Source organism: Orbicella faveolata, unplaced genomic scaffold (assembly GCF_042242905.1).
Source record: "Orbicella faveolata isolate gen_17 unplaced genomic scaffold, um_ofav_v1 contig_37, whole genome shotgun sequence".
NCBI classification, from domain to species: domain Eukaryota; kingdom Metazoa; phylum Cnidaria; class Anthozoa; order Scleractinia; family Merulinidae; genus Orbicella; species Orbicella faveolata.
In genome coordinates, this window is record NW_028301566.1 from 1896109 (window position 1) to 1914842 (window position 18734).

At 38.0% G+C, this 18734-nt stretch overlaps 2 protein-coding genes across 2 annotated transcripts; one reads left to right on the plus strand and one right to left on the minus strand.

Annotated features, from left to right (window-relative positions):
* Window positions 1–923: 923 nt before the first annotated feature.
* Window positions 924–11763, minus strand: LOC110062544 (deoxyhypusine synthase-like). Its single transcript, XM_089275683.1, has 8 exons — window positions 11506–11763; window positions 10143–10316; window positions 8473–8691; window positions 7519–7605; window positions 6965–7070; window positions 5954–6057; window positions 5361–5486; window positions 924–2191 (listed from the first exon to the last, which is right to left on the minus strand). Exons 1-8 carry the CDS (start codon window positions 11695–11697, stop codon window positions 2114–2116), a joined length of 1086 nt encoding a protein of 361 aa, XP_089131809.1. The 5' UTR covers window positions 11698–11763; the 3' UTR covers window positions 924–2113.
* An 18-nt stretch (window positions 11764–11781) lies between these two features.
* LOC110062545 (ubiquinone biosynthesis protein COQ4 homolog, mitochondrial-like) lies at window positions 11782–17473 on the plus strand. The gene is made up of 8 exons (XM_020769473.2): window positions 11782–11916; window positions 13200–13376; window positions 14049–14145; window positions 14372–14474; window positions 15224–15250; window positions 15737–15831; window positions 16365–16466; window positions 17203–17473. The coding sequence occupies exons 1-8, from the start codon at window positions 11823–11825 to the stop codon at window positions 17372–17374; spliced, it is 867 nt and encodes a 288-aa protein (XP_020625132.1). The 5' UTR covers window positions 11782–11822; the 3' UTR covers window positions 17375–17473.
* The last annotated feature ends 1261 nt before the right edge of the window (window positions 17474–18734 follow it).

An 18734-nucleotide genomic window follows, 5' to 3' on the forward strand; every position in this document is an offset into this window, starting at 1 on the left:
GACATGATTCCCGTTCAAGTCGAATTTCTTTGGAATTGCAAAATACCTAACATCTTTAGTTTGCTTTGAACTAATATAACTGTGACCATTGCCTTTCCTAATCTGTATTAGATCGGAGGAGTTTAATTGCAAGTTATGATGAAACGTTAACGAAGAGTAAACAAATTCGACCCAGTAAACGAATATGGTGGCCCTTGTCACTATACGAAATTTGGAGTTCACTTTGCGCGACAATTTTTCTTATTCTAAATTGCACATATAACGTGACGTTATCGTTCGTTGATATTGGCACAGCGTTGTTGTCACCTATAAGCTCTTGTTAAGATCATTCCTCACATTTGCATTGCGCATCCTTACTGCGCATAATTTATGGCGTCATTAGCGCGCGCTCGTGCACGCGCACTTTGAAAACATGACGGAATTGCCTGGATATTGAGCTCTGTCAGTTGAAAAATGGCTCTAGCTCACCAACGAGCACGGGCAACCCCAATTTTTTTTCCACTCATTGTAATCAACTAATCATAAACTTTGCGTGAGAAAAGACTGATCTAATTTCTATTGCTGAAAATTGAATAAATAAGAAAAATAGCAGATACACGGTGGTCTTTTCTATTTGGCAGTCGGTAACCACGTCAAGAAATTTAGTTTAAATTTTTAACCAAGGATTTAGCTTTCTGTCTGAATCAAACTTAAAACGTTTATTTGTGTCCGACACAATGTGTTGACTGTAGTTTAATGCGTGTTCTTATGAGTCCGGGCTCACAAAGATGTTACAATTACTGGGAATGCGTTCTTATAATAAGCATTAAATAATGCCAAAATGGGGCATTTTCAATGCCTCACTGCTCCTTAATGAGCATGGGCACCCCCCTTTTTTATTTCAAAATTGAAGTTATCATATGATAAATATTCAGTGGACAAAGTTTGAACAAAAATCTATTGTCACTTTTATTTCAGAGGAATTACCTTAAGGACGGTGCCTACTAAATACAAAGGTTTTTGCGCCAGGCAAGGACCACGCGGAAAATGTAGACCTTTGCAAGGGCTATTGGAATCCACAAAGAAAAATTGGGGTAGCCACGCATTTTTGCGGGATAATTAGCCTTGAATGTCAACAAAAACGTTGACGTCAGCATTTTCTGAAAAAAGAAGGAAAGGATATTTCTTCACAGATTTCCATCGAATACGCCTTTACAAACAGAAAAGCAAACATATTTATAAAGATCTTAAAACTGAATGGTAATTGGTAACATAAAAACCATTTCTGCTATGTTTTTTATATCAAAATCGTTGCAACAGCGCTTTTAGTGTCTATGACAGCCTTCCTCTGATTCAGCCAAAATACTGCTGTCTCGACCTTTTGGAACAGTCTAAATACCTTTTGCTCAAAACCAGAAACTAATCACGTGTTGAATAGGTTTGCCACTTCCATTTCATAACATAAAATGTGGGCGTAACCACGCGTTTTTTCAATTTATTGATCTTTTTTGAAAACTTTTACGGTGCCCGTTACATTTTTCCCTGTCACCTCCCCAGTATGCAAAAGATTTGCGTATTTCGCACTCGTTTTACGCGCGCACTACGCCATCCGCAGGTACATGTTTACAGTTGGATTTCAGTATAATTTTCGACAGATAACAGCTAGTTTTTCAGCTGGGAAACATTAACAGTTAGTGGCTAGCGATATGCTGCTATTTTGGTGCTCCGGGGTTAAGTACGGGTTCGTTGAACTTGATTTGGTCACAGTACGAAAATTTTGCTTTCATTTTTTAGTCGTGCACTTGACAGCGTAGCTGATTGCGTCAATGTCAACCCCAGCGCGCGCGTGGCGCTTAACCATGCCTCGCGTGATATGCAGAACGTGTGCGCACTAACAAAAGTAGGCACCGTCCTTAACAGACATTTTTTTTATGAACGTCCGCGCTATAACTTCCTTCAAATTTTTAGCAATTAAATGCGTCCATTTACAGTGATGACACATCTCCAGCCTTGCATCATCTCGTTTCCCTCCAAATCCAGCTGAAAACGATTCGAAAACTTGACGAAAGATAAACTAATTCCCTAGCTCCGTATTACGGGCTGTGCTCAGAGCAGTGCTTCGCTTAAATAATTTCTAGCTGTTAATTTTGAAATTCCGGGCAAAGGTCTCGGCTACCAGGAGAGGAAACACAAGAGAGGCATCGGCGTACACCTGAAACAAGACCGCAACAAATTTGTCAGTGTTGACTTGCGAGGGTAGAAAATGACAACATTTAGCTTTATTGTTGATTCGTATTTGCTGTTAGGGAAGTGTAAAATCCAACATATTTCTCATCATTTTGAGTTGCTGTTATTTGTAGTCGTAATCATAATGAACAATAAGCGTTGAACTGTAATTAAAAATTGTGTTCTGGGGCCTGTTTCTCGAAAGCCCCGGGACCTTCGAGAAACGGTCTTTTTTAAACCTGTTATCCACCTGCGCGGTTTCATAAGTAATCAATTCTTCAAAGTTCCAATAGTTTTATCCAATCGGACTTTTGCAAAATTTGTTTATGTTGTGAAAGAAGCATCACTGTACTTTGTATGGCCTTATTAATTGAACGAAACTACACACCTCAACACAACACTTACAGCGTTGTAACGCCTCTAATTTGGCGATTATCACAACGAGAATTGAACTAAACATTTCTGTCGACTAGTTGTCCATTTTTGTCAGGACGTCCAGGCATCCATAATTTTTTCGGACAATATTTGGCTTGGCGCATGCTACTGGTGTACACGAGCGTAATTTAAGGCTGGGAAACACTAGGCGACACGTCGCGGGGACAAGACGCCGCAACAATTCGCCTCGTGTGACACGGTTAATTTTTGTGAAAATCATTGTCGCTGCGATAAGTTGCAAGAATTCAAACCAGTTTGAATTCGTGCGACTGATCGCAACGACAAAATTAGCGAAAGCGGCGTTGTCGCACCGTGTGTACACTTCCGGCAACAAGTCGCTGCGACAAAATATAAATGAACCAATGAGAGAGCGTCATATATTGTGCTCGCTGGTCCGCCATATTGAATTAGAAAACTAGTTCACATTCCCTCTCAAATGAAACCACCGCGACTTGTTTTGCAATCAGTACACACGGAGCGACTTGTCGCCTAATGTGTCTCGGCCATATGCACAAATTAGCTCTTCAGAGAAAGGCACGGTTTTGGTGCAACAGCACAGGGTAAAATCGAAGAAGGCAAAAATAGGGCACGGTTTAGGCACCGGCAAGACGCATTTCTGGCACTCTTTAGCACAGTTTAGGCACAGCCCAAGCACAGTTTAGGCACATTTTATGAACAATTAGGCAAGTTTTTGGGACAAGTACCACAAAGGTTTCTTCATGCCAATTTGGGCTTAGTGCAACCTAATTTGCGGGCTAAAGGCAGCCCTTTGAACAACGTTTTTCAAGGAGAGGATGGATCTAAAAAAGTAGGCATCAGCAACATATGCCTACTAACAGTATATACGCGGTGAAAAGCGAATAATGCGAATCGCAAACTGTGTTCCCGTTTCAAGAGAATTTAGAGATTGAATAGAATACGGTTTATTACAATCTATCAAACATTTCCCTCGCGCGCGATTGGTCTAAACACATCACGTGACCGAATATTCCCCGGCTAAAACTGAGGAATATCCGAGAACATTCCCAAATTTTCAAAACTGCGCGTGTTGCGAAAAAGATTTGACGGATAATAAACACAATAGTCGCCATTTGGCGCGAAAATATGCTAGGATATTTGTCCTTGGAGATGATCTGTTCCGAGAAGCGAACAGTTTTCCGAGAGCGTAGCTCGAGGAAAACTGTGAGCTTCTCGGAACAGATCATGTCCGCGGACAAATATCTTAGCATATTTTTGCGCCAAATGGAGGCTATTGTTTATATATTTATTATATCGCATAACAAAGATTGTAGTATAGGCCTCACACAGGTTAGTTTAAAGAATCCTTTAAGAGCTCTTTAACACACAACTTTGCCACGATTAAGCACGATTTGGCACAATTTAGGCACAGTCTTTGAACACTTTACGCATATCTTTAGGCACAACTTCGAGATCCTAAAATGTGCCTAGTAAGACTTCAAATGTTACGCGAAGCGATCAAACTGGCCCCGTTTTAGACGACTTTTTTTAAAATACTCTCTTTTATTCAACCATATACGCAGACCCAAACCTTTTCAGTGGGAAGATATTCACAAACTTCAACTTCTTGCCAAATATCAACGTGATCTGATTTTAAAAAAGTTCACAAGAGCCAAATTAGGTGTGATTTTTAGCCGTGTACACCAGTAGCGTGCGCCAGGCCATTTCAGTTGAAAACCTTGCCTCTTTTTTTACCGTGATATTAATTCTATGGTGGTTTTAGGTTTGCGTCTTAAAAAATGAATTGATTTAGATTTGCTTGGCGGTGTCTCAGTTTTTAATTTAAAATTGTTCTTTTATTTAAATTGTATTCTTTTTTATTACATTAAATACACTTGTGATCTCTTTTTTTCACGGAATTAGCGCATTGTGAATATGAGCTACCACGTTTGCCTGTCGGATAAAATTTCCCACTTCTCCTCGACATTAATTTTCCACAGTGCATAATTTTTCCATGTCTGGAAAACTTAACAACGAAATTTCTTTTTTCCAGATTTGCAGACTATGTGAGAAGCAAGTTTGTATTGTTCAAACGATAACTACTTTTCAGAAGTGTCATTCGTTTGATAAAGATCCATCTGAGTTATGTCCATAACCCCCAATCAAGAACAATATTCCTTTCGCCCAGTCCAAATTTCAAAGATTTAAACTTAAACGCTGGAAAACGAAGAAATGAGGGTTGGGAAATGTTACAATGTTTCAATGCTTACATTGTAAATAATCCCACGATTGTAGTCCCCGTAAACGGTAGCTGCCGGTTTCGCCCCATGGCGAGTTCGCCCCCACATCGACTCAACTTGATCGAGTTCGCCCCCAGCCAGATCGAGTCGCATATAGAGATTATTCCTCGTTCTTTAATCCACTGCCTCCCCTTATCAGAGTACTGGTGGCGAGAAAATTTCGCTTGGTGGCGAGGTGACTTCGCTTGGTGGCGAGATGACCGGTAACCGTTTGACTTCGAACAATCATCATCTAAGTTTATCAAACATACGTAGACTGAAATGGTTCTTCAAAAACGTTTGATAACTCGATAACAACTACGTAAACACCAACACTAAAAGTTGGGGGCGAACTCGCCATGGGGCGAAACAGTTATCATTCCCTCCAATTCCCGTAAACTTTCATGAGAAACCTTACTTCCTTACAGTTTTTCGGCCACCAGATGTTGCAAAGAAACTTTTCCAAGTTCTCACGTTCTTTACCTTTACTGGAGAAGCAGTGATTTTGATTTTTCCCCACGACACGGCCTCATCCGGTCTGGCTCCCGAGTCGCTGCCGTCAAATTCCTGCCCAGTGTTCACAAACACAGAGAAGTCTGCACCATTACGCTGTGAAAGACAAAAAACCCAACAATTACAAAATATTTACACAACGTAACAACTCTCTACACAGAAACAACTACACAATTATACTCAATTATCACCAGAAATGTAAGTTATACTTAGGCATTCTTCAACGTAATTCGTCAACGTACTTTTTCACTGAACAGACTGTGCAAAGAAGTTCAAATATCTTTTCGTGACCCTCCTTTCTTGGGCCCCCTTAAATTACAGAGGGGGGCCAACTGGGCCCTCATTGACCATTTCTAGAATGAGTGTCAATCAAAACCGAAACTAAAAGGGAAAATCGAGAATTGATATCCAAAGAAAAAAATTGATATCCATTAAACCAAAGTCACAGTACTGTTGCGATTTCTTTTGTTGTACCTTATTGGTTATAATCACATTGAGTTAGAGGAACAAACACATAAAAACTGCATTGTTTTAAACCTTAATTTAAAGAAGCCAGCACTTACCATTAAGTTAGCATTACAAATATGATGTTTTATGAGACCTCCTCCAATAATTATCATTCCTGTATTTTTTGCATATACTGAGATATTGTTCATTTTCCTAATATCTGAAATAAAACAATAGTTGAACGGTTATTCAATCTCTGATTCCAAGTCCACATTTCCTTTCATATTGCCTATATTGCACGCCATTTATCTTTGCAGCAAAAACTAACCAGTCTTTACCATTCAAACATAGTGTGCGTTTCCAGGAAATATCCCTGTCCACCCAAAGGATGGGTTTGCATTACCAGCTGCTGTTTGGCAAAATGCTCCTCTCCCCAAACTTTAGTAACGGGATCCAAGAGAGTGGCAGAAATCAAGCCTGCCACATGGAGGGTTATTGGAAATCGCAAAGTGGACTTTAGGGGGTCTCAAAAGCCAACATTTTCAAAGAAAAGAATGGAACAGGGGGGGGGGGGGGAAGGGTTCAGGCCCGAAGACCCTCCATTAGAGGGATATGGATATTTTCTGGAACAACACATTCTAATTGCATGCAGCCTTGCAGGGGTTTCAACAACACTCTCAGCAGGGGAGCAATTGGTTTTCACAGGCAGACAAAATTATTTGAACTGAGCTTCTTTATAAAAATAACTTTCCTCTAGATGGTCAATCCTGTATTAAGCCATCAGGAACAAAATAATAGACTTTTCATCATATGGACCATTTGAACCATTATAATAAAATCTTGCTTTATTTTCACACACAACCCACAATACACAACCCATGACAGATTATGCATGACGCATTATGCATGACACGTGACCCATAATGCAAAAATATGCATGACCCATGATCTATGACTCAACCACCCACGACCCACCCACCCACGTGATATAACCTCACCCCCACATTGTCAGAGCAAACCTGAGCTTCAAATTACGAAGAAACTTGAAATGGCAGCTTCACACACACTCTATGGTGTTAAATCACCTTCAATATCAAGTTAAAGTTGATACCTTACTAAGTATTCACCTTCTACAATATCAATTACTAAGCCAGGATTCTTGTACGAATGAAAGTATAAGGTATCCCCTAATGCACCATCAGTAAGGGCTGGGCTGAACACTGGAATGTTATTCTGTTGAGAAATTGGAAGCAGTTCTTCAATAAAGCTGGTTATGTTAACCTTTCTAGGAAGGCATAAGGGCATGAAATTATAGAAAAACAGTTCCGGATGACAACCTACAAGAAGATAAAAGAGTTGCCTGTTACAACTGAAAGAGTGATCTACACAGCAGGGAAGGTGACGAGTGTGAGTTATTCCTGGAACTAAGCGAAGGGAAATAAACGACACAAAGGAGCTGGAGGATGAGCGGGAGGGAAATGAATTCATGATGATGATGGTGATGGTGATGATGACAACAATGATGATGATGACAATAACAAAGATAAACACAATGATAATGATGAATACAATGGTCATGCCACTGTTTGCTAAAACATTACCACATTTAAATTTATTTACTGAAGGTTTGAAATACTAAATAATATTGTTATTGATTAGCTTTAAAGGTCATAAAACATACCTTGTAAGCCCAGTACCAAACTGAGTCTGGGTGATTTATTTCTTTTCCAAGCCTTGCAATAACTTGAGATGGGGTCCACTTTATTCCCTAACATTAAAAGAAAATATGCATTATGGCTTTCAACATCATCAGACCTTGTTGTGCCATGGGACACATAAGGCCTTATTATGGCCTTCAGGTTCCCTGCTGATCCTGTTACGCTACTTACTCTACAAAATATTCTTGAACACTTAAGACTGCCAAAGTAAACTTGATTTGCAATGTTTCATATTATGTAATAACCAAGAGTGTGTTGTTGGGGACAGTTAGTAGCGTTGAGTAAGATGTGCCACTTTGTATTGCTTTCTTTCACTTACAAGTGATGGCAAAATGAATTTTGTGATGGTTATATGTATTAAAGGGCCCTTCCTAACCATTTTGCATATGCATATTTGCTATTGTTGTCATCTGGGAAACTCTTACTATCTTTCACCAGACAAAACGAAAGTCAGGCAAAAGATTTCACACAATAGATCCATCATGATGATTCAGTAGTCAACAGATAGCAAAGGCAAATTGCAGTTCTAAAAGAAAATGAGACAGATCTTCAACAACCACTATGGACACTTACAGTAGTCTATTCTTAGTCACTTTTGTGAAATACCATTTTTAGGTGTACCAAAAATAGCCACAAAAAGCTGCTCAGTGTGTACATACTCTTTAAAGACTTATTTTACAAATTGAGTTTATGAAGGAGATATAGTTGAAATAAGCTATCGTAGTGCATATCACTTAGAACTGTTTTATCCATGATTATTACTAAAGGATATTGACAAAGCCCAGTAAATAATCTACTTAAACTGTAGGATATTATGTCGGTGTACCATCAAATCCTTACAACTTCATTTTGAGCTTCAGGCTAAACTACAAATTATTGTTAAATTTATAATGAACAAGATCAAGGATTTTTTATACTTGTGTTTTTTGTTCTTCCAACATCTTATCCCACACAGGCAGAATCCACTCTTCTAACTGACAGTAATTATTGTTTGGTACAAGCAAGTTGCCAATTCTGTTGATTCCCTTTTTTCTCAGTTCAGCACCACGTAATGAAAAATCACCAATATAAGAAGGAGCCATACATTTCATCAGGTCTTCTTCAATGCCGCCAGCTGTGGTGGCTATACAATCAACCTGCAAGATTCAATTGATAACATTTGCATTATTATTAGAAGGAAGCCACACCTCAAAAGTATACATGTACTCATTTTAGACCTCAGGACAAAACCTGATTCTGGAATTAACCTATACATATACTGGGGGACATTTTCCCCTTTTAATCCACCAATTCCAACAGACACACAATGATTGTAGTACACAGCATCTAACATCACTTTCAACTGACTCTTATCTGTTAGGGAAGGAGGTGACAATTACATTGTATGGACTTCAATGTGCAGACTTATTAAAAAGTAAATTCTGCATACTCTTAGAGACAACCTGCGTTGGATGTAGAAAGCAAGAGACATTAGCTTACCATATTACAAACAACTCTACTTGTAAGTATCCTTTAAGTTAACATTTATAATAATTAAATTACATTCATCTAATTCCTGATTTATACTGGAAAAATGTCTTAGGTCAGAAGGATTATACAATTATGACTTAAGGTGGCTCCATGGGCTAATTATTTATTGCGTTGCACACACTAGTGTTATGTTTTGACTGTCGTTTTTGCATTTGTTTTTACACCCAGTCCTTTCAAACTTATCAAATGTAATAAGCAATCTTATGATGATTTGTAAAATTTTGGGATTTAGTCTAGTATTATAAATGCCCAAATATATGCATTTTTTTACTGTTTTTATGTCTTCATTTGTGATTTTCTTGAATGTTCTTCGGTGAAATCTTCCAAAATTCTCACAGTATGATGAATCTGGTGGGAAACAAATTTTAAACACAAATAAAGTGGCTTTGTGAAGGCAGTTTTTCCATTATTTGCAAATTTATGTCTTTTACCACTTCTGAAAAACTGGTCAGATAGATTTTCCTGAAAAATGAACTCCAACTAAAGTAAATATTTATCATCAGTCTGCCAAATTTTACGGAATTTCAATGAAGGAAACACGAGAAAATTCACTGTCAGTTTTGCCTTTTGTGCTTATGTTGATGTTACAGGGTTCATTCTCTTTGAAGCTTTTAAAATTCCATGACTAGCCATGACCTTTTCCATGACCAAAGTTAAGCAGTTGTTCTCACAGCAATATCAAAACAATCATTTATTTAACGTATTTTCCAACATTATAATTCATAAAATGTGTGCTTGTGTCTATTTATACTGAAATTAAAGCCTGTTTCTGACTTGTCTGTTATTTTTTCAATTTTTAAAATATCTTTTTGCCAAGCATATTGCTTTTCCATGACTTTCCATGACCTTCACTTAAATTCCATGACTTTCAAGGCCTGGAAATTGAAAGAACAAATTCCATGACTTTCCAGGTTTTCCATGACCTGTACAAACCTTGCGTTATAAAATAACGAAAAACAGATTACTTAAGCTTTCATCCCTGGGTAGCACGCGTGTGATCATAAAACTATAGAGACCCACCTTAACTAAATCAAACAGCAAAGATTTGCTTACCTACCATGTTATTCTTTACCAGGTATTTTATTGTCTCTCTTACACCACTTGAAATCATGTTAGAAGTAAATCCTAAGAATATTGTACAATTGTCGATTGGTCGCTGACCAGGATCAAGGTAATTACTATTTACAGTACCATCTTCAGGTTCTGGAAGAGGCTCTAACTTCTTTTTAATCTAAATGGTAACAAAAAAAACACATTAACTTATGAGATTACTACGTACAAAGCCAAATGATGATTTTCCAGTGGTAACAAAAAAAAAACCACATTAGCTTATGAGATTACAACGTACAGAGCCAAATGATGATTTTGCAATGCACTATTCCAAGATTCAGGGGTTGACTGGCAATAGGCAAGTCTGAATAGTACAGTTAATATGGATTATGTTTTAGAATATTTTGTGTCATCATCCTTTCTCACTTTGTACCAGTAGTCACATATGGCCACAATGGTGATAAGTGTAATGCTACTGGTCAGTTATGGACAACCAGTCCTTGATTCGTAAGTTGAAGTCTAACAAGTCTCATTAAGGTGTGTACAACTCACCAGTAGATATTTCGTCTGATATTAGCTCAAATACCTGCATGAACTTCACTATGGAAGAATACAACTACATTTAAGAAATAAAAAACATGTACTGTGTTTCTATCGAGTCATAGAATTATGAGTGGAAGTTTGGGAGAACAAGAAATGCTGTGGGAACATGAGCCACAGTCAAGTATTACCACAGCTTTTCCGAGTTCTCCCAAACTTTCACAAGTGTTTCTATAACTCAAAAGAAACACAGCGAACATGTTTTCTATTTCTTTTAGAAAACAGCGCAATGAGAAAAAGGAAAACTTGTCAACTTTGATTATCAAAATGTAAATTTCGTTTGCTTGCACCATAGTTACAGCAATTTTTCGTCCTGGTTCTGTGTTTCTATCAAGTTATAGAAACACAATTTTTAACCAATCAGTGCATGTATTTGCTTAGGACTGTGTTCTAATTTTATATAACTGCAATTTGCTTCCCAAAACCTACTCAATAATCACAAAAAGGCACCTTTCAGGCTCCTAGGAATAAGGAGATATCCTGAACACAGGTCTACCGACAAAAAGTGAGTTTTTAAGTGTACCCTTTGATAGATGCAGCTAAACCTCGGTCTTTTATAAATATTTATTTTCTTAACTCTTCGCCCTCCCCCAACCCTCCGTCCATCCACCCTTGCGACCCCCTCTCACTTGTTCCCTGTTATGACCAGTAATCCATGCCACTCTTGTTTTATACAACTCACAAAAATACCGACTCAGAGTAATATACTTCGTTAAGCTTGACCAAACTCAGCCTTCACGCTAAATATATGCTCCTTGCTGGCTACTTACCATTTTGTTGATTTCTTCTACCGCTTTGCCAAAGTTGCTGGCCTGAAATCCTGTTGTTCTGTATGACTCCAGCAATGCGTGATAATCCACTCCATTACTGAAGTCATAACCTTTCACTTCCGAGGATCCTGGAGGCATCAGTTCGCTTGATGCTAGAACTGCATCCTTCACTAACTGCGGGATCTCCGCCATGTTTGGATTCCACGAGGTTGGAGGCTTTCCGACGCGTTACATGAAGTAGTCACGTTTTGGTTGCCCCAAACAGTTTGATCTCGCTTCTGACAGAGGGAAAACTGGGACTGAAATTAAAAATAAAAATGGCGGCTGTCGGATTAAGAAATCGCCGTGTTTTGAAACTGTTATTGAATCCATGGTTCAGGCGCTCAAAGGTAAAGCGTTTTGTGACAGCAGGTAAGTTCCATAAGCCTATAATAGTTATTATTAATTTATTAAGAGAGACCAAAAACCGTGGTTTATGTTATGAAGTCTGACCCGCTCTCCCGGGGAGGGGAGTCCCATGTGGAATGGACAGGGATGCTCGTCGTCTCGCTTAGGGGTAGAAATTTCGGATTTTGGTCTCGTTTAGGGTCTTCTGGGCAAAATGTCATTATTTTTAGCCGTCAAGGTCTCGTTAAGGGTTGCACGCGAAGAAATAACAAAACAGAAAGAATTTTGATTCTTTATATTTACTCAATTCATATAAACAAAGTTTTCCATACCATTAATATCTGAAGTCCACTGTAACAAAATGTCTTTGTCTATTGTTTTACAAGAGTGTAATGGTTAAGATGAAGACTTATGACAATACTTTTGTAAACTACTTATAGGCAAAAGTATTTCATGATAAGGTCTTCGCCATCATTAAAAGTCACTGTACTTTTTATTTGCCTGTTTTATAAACTGGTCTCTTTTAGGGGTCTGCATAAGCTTCGGCCATGCCCAGATTGGTCTCTTTTAGGGGTTAAATTCAAAATTTCTGACAGGCATCCCCATCCATTCCATATGGGAGTTCTCCCCCCGGGCCCGCTCTCCTTCGCACGCTGGCAGTGTGCCCTTAATACCTCTTAGATCTTAATGCCTTTTAGTAATTTTTAATTGTACTATGCCACAAAAAATACAGCCAATCAGAATACAAGAGGGCAGTTATGTTTTCGACTGTATTACAATCAACCTTCCCATCATGCGCCACGCGTATGTCCCATTGAGTGTGTTGGCCACTGTATTTTCTATGGCACGGGATGAAATAGTTATGCAACGCCGCTCTCTCGCTCTCTCAAGGCTTGTGTGTATACTGAAAAAATTCAAATGACTTGTGGGATATTTCACTCATACCATTAAACAGTGTTACATAACTAGTACAGTCAAACCTCTCCACAACGGCCACCTTGGGGACAGAGGAAAGTTGCTGTTGTAGAAAGGTGACCTTTATTGGGAGTTAGAGGTGTAATGTGACACTTGTTTTATTATTTTTGGGGGGGGGGGGAAGGGGGGAGGGTGCAACATGTTTTGTCATGAAATGCTTATTTTACCATAAATTAATAAATTAACATGTATCAATACAACCAGGAACTTAACAGAAACAGAGACTAACATTGTTAGGGACTCAAGCTGGTGTCCAATTAATAGAGGGTGTCTGCTTAACAGGGGGCCCTTCACTGTATTCTTATCCAAAGAATCTGTTGTTCTTCTGTAAGGATTAGAGTTGGAGGATTCTAGTAGCGATAGAACCCTGTCTTGGCAAGATGAAGAGGCCAGTCATGTACAAGGAGCACATCAACTCTATGAATCCCATGTCCCTACTTCTAAGATGCAAAAGGTGTTACTAACAGCAGGCTCTGCCTTTATGGCATTGTATGATCCAACAAGAGCAGGTAGAGCTATCACTTAACTAACATCAATCTATACCGGTAGTTTCCACAGTGAGAAACTACCATCAGGCATTTGACATTCAACTGACATACATCCCTTGGTGTTGTCTTCTGCTAAGAGAATATCGTACCCCATGATATTGATAAATTTTTTGGTAAATTTTTATTCATTCTTGTATGGCCCTTTTCTTCTAATGCCTGCGTGCTATGTAGAACTTTTTTTTCATTTTCCCGTGAGAGCTGGAAACAGCAGGGTTTAATTACATTTGTTTTTCTTCAAATGAACCATTTTCTGCAGCTTTTCTTTCATTGTTTCTTGGCTTTGAGTTTGATAATTCTTGTAAAATAAATAAGTGCAGCCAATGTTTCCACATGTCTGAAGGAAAAGAAAATACATGAAATCATTTCTTCCCAGTAATTGTTTCTCATTAGTATTCAGTGCATGCAGCAGCTCTTTACTACTATGTTTGCTACCTTCAAGTCTTGTCACATAAGCTTGAGGCTTTGATCTGACCACATTATATCAAACAATCTGTAGCTCCATGTGGACTTTAAAGTAATTAAGGGAGATTTTAAAAAGAATAGAATACGATCATTACAAGTGTATATAAATTAGGCAGTTGCAAAGGAATCTTTTATTCTAATGTTCATGAATGTTTAAATTCAATATTGCAGACATGGTGGCAACAGTTGGAGAAACAACAGGACTTCTTGCACTTAAAAATATGCACCATAGAATGATGCAAGATCCAGCTGGACAAGAAATATTGCAGTAAGTGCAAATTTATGCCATGTGATTTTAAAAAATATTTATCATTAAATGATGAAGCTGGTCTTACACAAGTCATTTAATTTTAACACAAATGTATGATTAATAAAATCAATGTAATTATTTTTGGTGCATGGCATGTCTGTGGCTTCCAATATAAACCTAGTTTGTTTTATGTATACAGTATTCCTTATTTTACCTGTTAATCATTTTGCACTTTTTGTATTAGAGAACGTCCTCGCATTAATTCATCCTTAATTGACTTTGACAAACTCCGACAACTTCCAGATGGATTGTTTGGACGAGAATACGTCAGAGGGATGGACCTTCATGTAAGTTTGTTTCTCATTTACCATCAAACCTTTTAAGTGGTAATTTTATTTAAAAATTACAACTCGGTTTAAAATCTTGAATTCCAACATAGTTATTGCTAAAAAAATATGTGTAATTTATCTGGCACTGACAGTCCATAGATACTTTATTGAGTATGTTATTGTACCCAGGCAGAAAGCATTATGTTACTGAACAACTTATTTTTTTAACAACAACAACAACAAGAAGCTTTATTACCAAATAGAAAAAAAAGTTAAACTTTACAATATAATATGTTAATACAAAAAAGAGGTAATGTTTACTCAGGATAACTATAAAGCTAATCGAGCTGAGTAAAACTAAGTAATGTTTAAGTACAGGAGGTAGGTTGGCACTAAAGCTTGGTGAAAGTAATTAATTAGTCAATAAAAAAGAGACGAAAAGAAGAAATAAATAAATAAATAAAAATAAATAAATAAATAAAATAAACAAATGCCAGTTGAAAACTCATGAACAGTAAGACTGTAAGATGTTTAGCTTGACTTTGTTTTTCAACGTTTTAAGGGGGAGGTGTTTAATGCTTTCCTCAGGGTTATTCAAACTTTTACAGCTGCAAAGCGAATGTTGAATTTGCCATAGTTTGTTTTGATGGTATTGATGTAGTAGGTTGATTTAGAAGCAGGCCTAGTATTGTATTTTTTAATATAAATTTGAGAAAATCCTAATCTTGCTTTGTTTCTTTTTATTTACGGAACATTTACTGAAAAAGAGACTTACACCTGATGGTAGAGATGAGGTAAGAGATGCAGTCTAACTAAGAGAGATCTAATGCTCTTGCCTAATATAATAAATGGTATGAACTATATCTCACAATATTACATATTACAAATATTGAGGTAGAAATTTTTATGAATGAATAAATGTTATTGAATAAATTAATTCATTGTAAATAAGAAGTAATGAACTATGGAGGAATATTAGTGAATTGTGAGAATTAAGATATGAAAAAAAAGGAAAATTGTATATTTATGCATTTCATTCATTCAAGAAAGAGAAAGCATTTTTCTGTGGTTATAAGTTATACTATAGGAAAATAAGTGTGAACTTGAAATGCTTGAAATGTACGATATGCTAGGATGTATGATTTAATATTTTATAATTGACCCCTGAATGAGATCTTGTATTACACAAATGATACATAAAAAAATACAGTCCTTTGCAGCTAATTTGATTCAGTTCTCAGCCAATCGGTTAATAGTATTTTGTGTGTTCTCGGACTCAGGTGAAGTTTGTTGATGACAAAGACCTTGCATATGTTATGCAAAGATATCGAGAAGTTCATGACTTTGTTCACACTCTTGCTGGTCTCTCAATCAGGTTTGAATCTCTTCACAAATAGCAATTTATTGTGATCAAATAATAATTTATATGGAGTATCTACCTTTCATAATGCCAGATGTGTGAATGAGCTCACTGTGGCACAATAGATGCACATTTACCATATTTATGGATGTTTTAACTTTGACAAGCCAAACCAGAACCCACCCTACAAATTAATAATTATCACGACAAGACTAGCTCTACAAGGGGGAAAGACAAACCAAATCCTGTGCTATGATCAGATATCCAACTGGCAAGCACTAGCCTGTGTAGTTGGTGAGATTTTGCCACTACTGAAAATTACTCTCTGATCATTTCCATAGTGTCCACATTTCCACTGCCAAAAAAACCACTTGGGCAAAATCTGGCCAGCTACACAGGCTAGTCCACGTGGGATTACCACTATTTCCTGCAAAAAATTGTGTTCTTTATTCATATAAATAACACCTTTATTTATGGAGTCATCTTGGCCTCGCGCTTGGTCAAATAACCCATACTGTATGTGAATGGTTTCTGTATCTCGTCATCAGTGTTCCTCATGAAATAGCTGTCAAGTGGTATGAAATGGTTCAAACAGGACTCCCAATGTGTGCATTGAGCTCATTTGTTGCACCTATCAGGTTAACATCACGGTAAGCTACTAGACAGTCAAGTTGTTATTTTTTTGTTTGTCTGTGCTGTTTTGAGTACACTTGGTGTTTCAAAATAATATTACCAAGTCGTATCATATGGTAAACAGATCTCTCCAATCACAACAAACAAACATCATCAAGTGATTTGTTCATGAATATTCTCTTCATGATTGCCAAGTATTGATATTGCTCACCAGTTTTTGAAGATTTTTTGGAAATTGACGAGTTACAGTAGCTCTGGTTTTGCTTCAACGACTCTTTGGGGAGGGCTGATGGTATAGATTCTGCCTGGGGGAGGGGGGGGGGGAGAACTCCTGTATAAAAATGACCGGGGTGCTGGTTGTACCTTTCAGGGGTTAAAAACGTGGTTTTGGTAGCTCTTAAGGTGCTTAGCGTCAAAAGGTTCACAGCGAGAGCTTTTGCAGTTCCTCTGAGGGTGTTAGCTGAAAAGATATGACAGGAGATTGTGTCTTATGTAAGAATTAGTACCTCTTAGGGGAGAAAACATTTCAAGCCACGCCTACAAAACAGGATCTTTCCACGAGCACCGCCGTCTTTTTTATATGGGATTACCCTTCTTTGTCTGAAAATTGAAAATTGAAATTTTATAATAACATCCCTTCTATGCTGGCTGCTAAGGAAAATGGGTATCATTTTAAGTCAGTCGTGGCTTAGAAGACTACAGTATAAGTATCTGCTGTTAATAGCGTTTTTTCTGTTGTTTATCTATTTACAGAGAGCGGGCCAATCTGCGGAAATATTACATCCCTTGGGCTGTATACTGTGGATATCAATCCAAGTTCTTTATGAATGTTTACTTCGAGAAACATTTTGAGAAACCGATAAATGACTTGCGGCAAAGATTGAATTTTGTTCCAGCTCCAAAAATACAAAGGCAAATACCATGAAGACATTCTTGTGAAACATACTAGTAACAAATAGCGGGAAAAAAAATCTTATTGTAAATAGTTTAATTAAAGAAGCAATAAGGATTATGTCTGTGGAAAGGGACTGCTTTTGTTCCTTGTATCTACCTAATGATCGCACTGCCTTGATTTGTTCTAATGTCCCTAATGTACGCACCTACGCAGACGCTCGTCACGCAATCTTCCTCCCCCACGGACGTTCGTGGGTAATCACTTGCGCAGAAAGGGTATAAAGGATAGCAGTGATTGTCTCAAACAAAATTTAATCTTCTTCAGGCGAGTTAACATATCCAAGTCGTTATTGTAAATGCCGTGTAGAGGGGCTTGTGACTAGAGAAGCATTGACGACAACTTTTTTTCGCGAACTGCTAGGCATAAGACTGTTCTTCGTGTGTTTGAGAGCTCGGTTTCGTCCTGTTCTGATGGCAAATACTCCTCGGAGGTCGTTTGGTGAAACAGCTCCGTTCTTGGATGATGTCTTCTCTTTTCCTTGCTTTTTTCTGGCACTTTCACGAGCTTTGTAAAGCCGCCAATTTGGTATTGGTAATTTACCTTCGCTTTGTTCTTCTAGAGCGACACGAGGTCTCTTTCTCCTTCGCTGTTCTTTTCTCTCTTTTAGAACTTTCTCTTTGTTCTTTTCGTAGAATCTTGCATTTCTTTCTTTTTTCTTTTGTTTCTTCATCTCCAAGCGATTCACGTAACCTCTCAGCTGTAGTTTTACCCATGACTGGGCGACTGAAATACACACGGTACGAACACGAGGTATGATTTTTCTGGAGCCTAACACCTTTCAGTCGCGGTGCACTGGTGCACTGAAAGTGCACCGGTGCAGTGCACTAGTGCACCGGTGCGGTGCGGTGCAATGGTGTACCGGTGTACGGAAAGAAATTTAAAAACTAGTGCGCCTGTGCGGTGCACTAGTAGACTACTAGTGTGCCGGTGAAATAAAAGACGGTGCACTAAAAGACCCAAAAGTGCACCGAAAAGTGCGTTCGCTTGCACACTGTACAGCGGTCAGATCGTTTTACATGTTAGGGACCTTACGCAAAACATGACGGCAACGGCAACGAGAACGTCACCAAACAAAAGGTTTAAAGAAAAGCACAAATTTTCTCCAAAACTTTCTTTTTCTCCATAATTCTGTCCAAGTGAGCATTCTCAGCTTCTAACGAGCAAAATTTGGCTCAATGAAGGAATTCATATATTTTTGGTTAATGAGCAAAACACTGCCTGTGCAGGCGCATTATAATTCTTGGTGCATTTCTTTGCTGTCCTCTGCAAAACAGTCACGTGAAATGACCAAATTCTGCGTTGTCTGGAGAACGTGAACCACAACGGCTAA

Coding starts and splice junctions, on each gene's coding strand:
- LOC110062544 (XM_089275683.1), bottom strand. CDS start 11,697: ATGGCGGAGATCCCGCAGTTAGTGAAGGATGCAGTTCTAGCATCAAGC. Junction 10,317..11,505: donor TAGAAGAAATCAACAAAATG/GTAAGTAGCCAG, acceptor GTTACCATTTAG/ATTAAAAAGAAGTTAGAGCC. Junction 8,692..10,142: donor ACCTGGTAAAGAATAACATG/GTAGGTAAGCAA, acceptor TGAATCTTGCAG/GTTGATTGTATAGCCACCAC.
- LOC110062545 (XM_020769473.2), top strand. CDS start 11,823: ATGGCGGCTGTCGGATTAAGAAATCGCCGTGTTTTGAAACTGTTATTG. Junction 15,251..15,736: donor CACCTGATGGTAGAGATGAG/GTAAGAGATGCA, acceptor TCTCGGACTCAG/GTGAAGTTTGTTGATGACAA. Junction 16,467..17,202: donor CCTATCAGGTTAACATCACG/GTAAGCTACTAG, acceptor ATCTATTTACAG/AGAGCGGGCCAATCTGCGGA.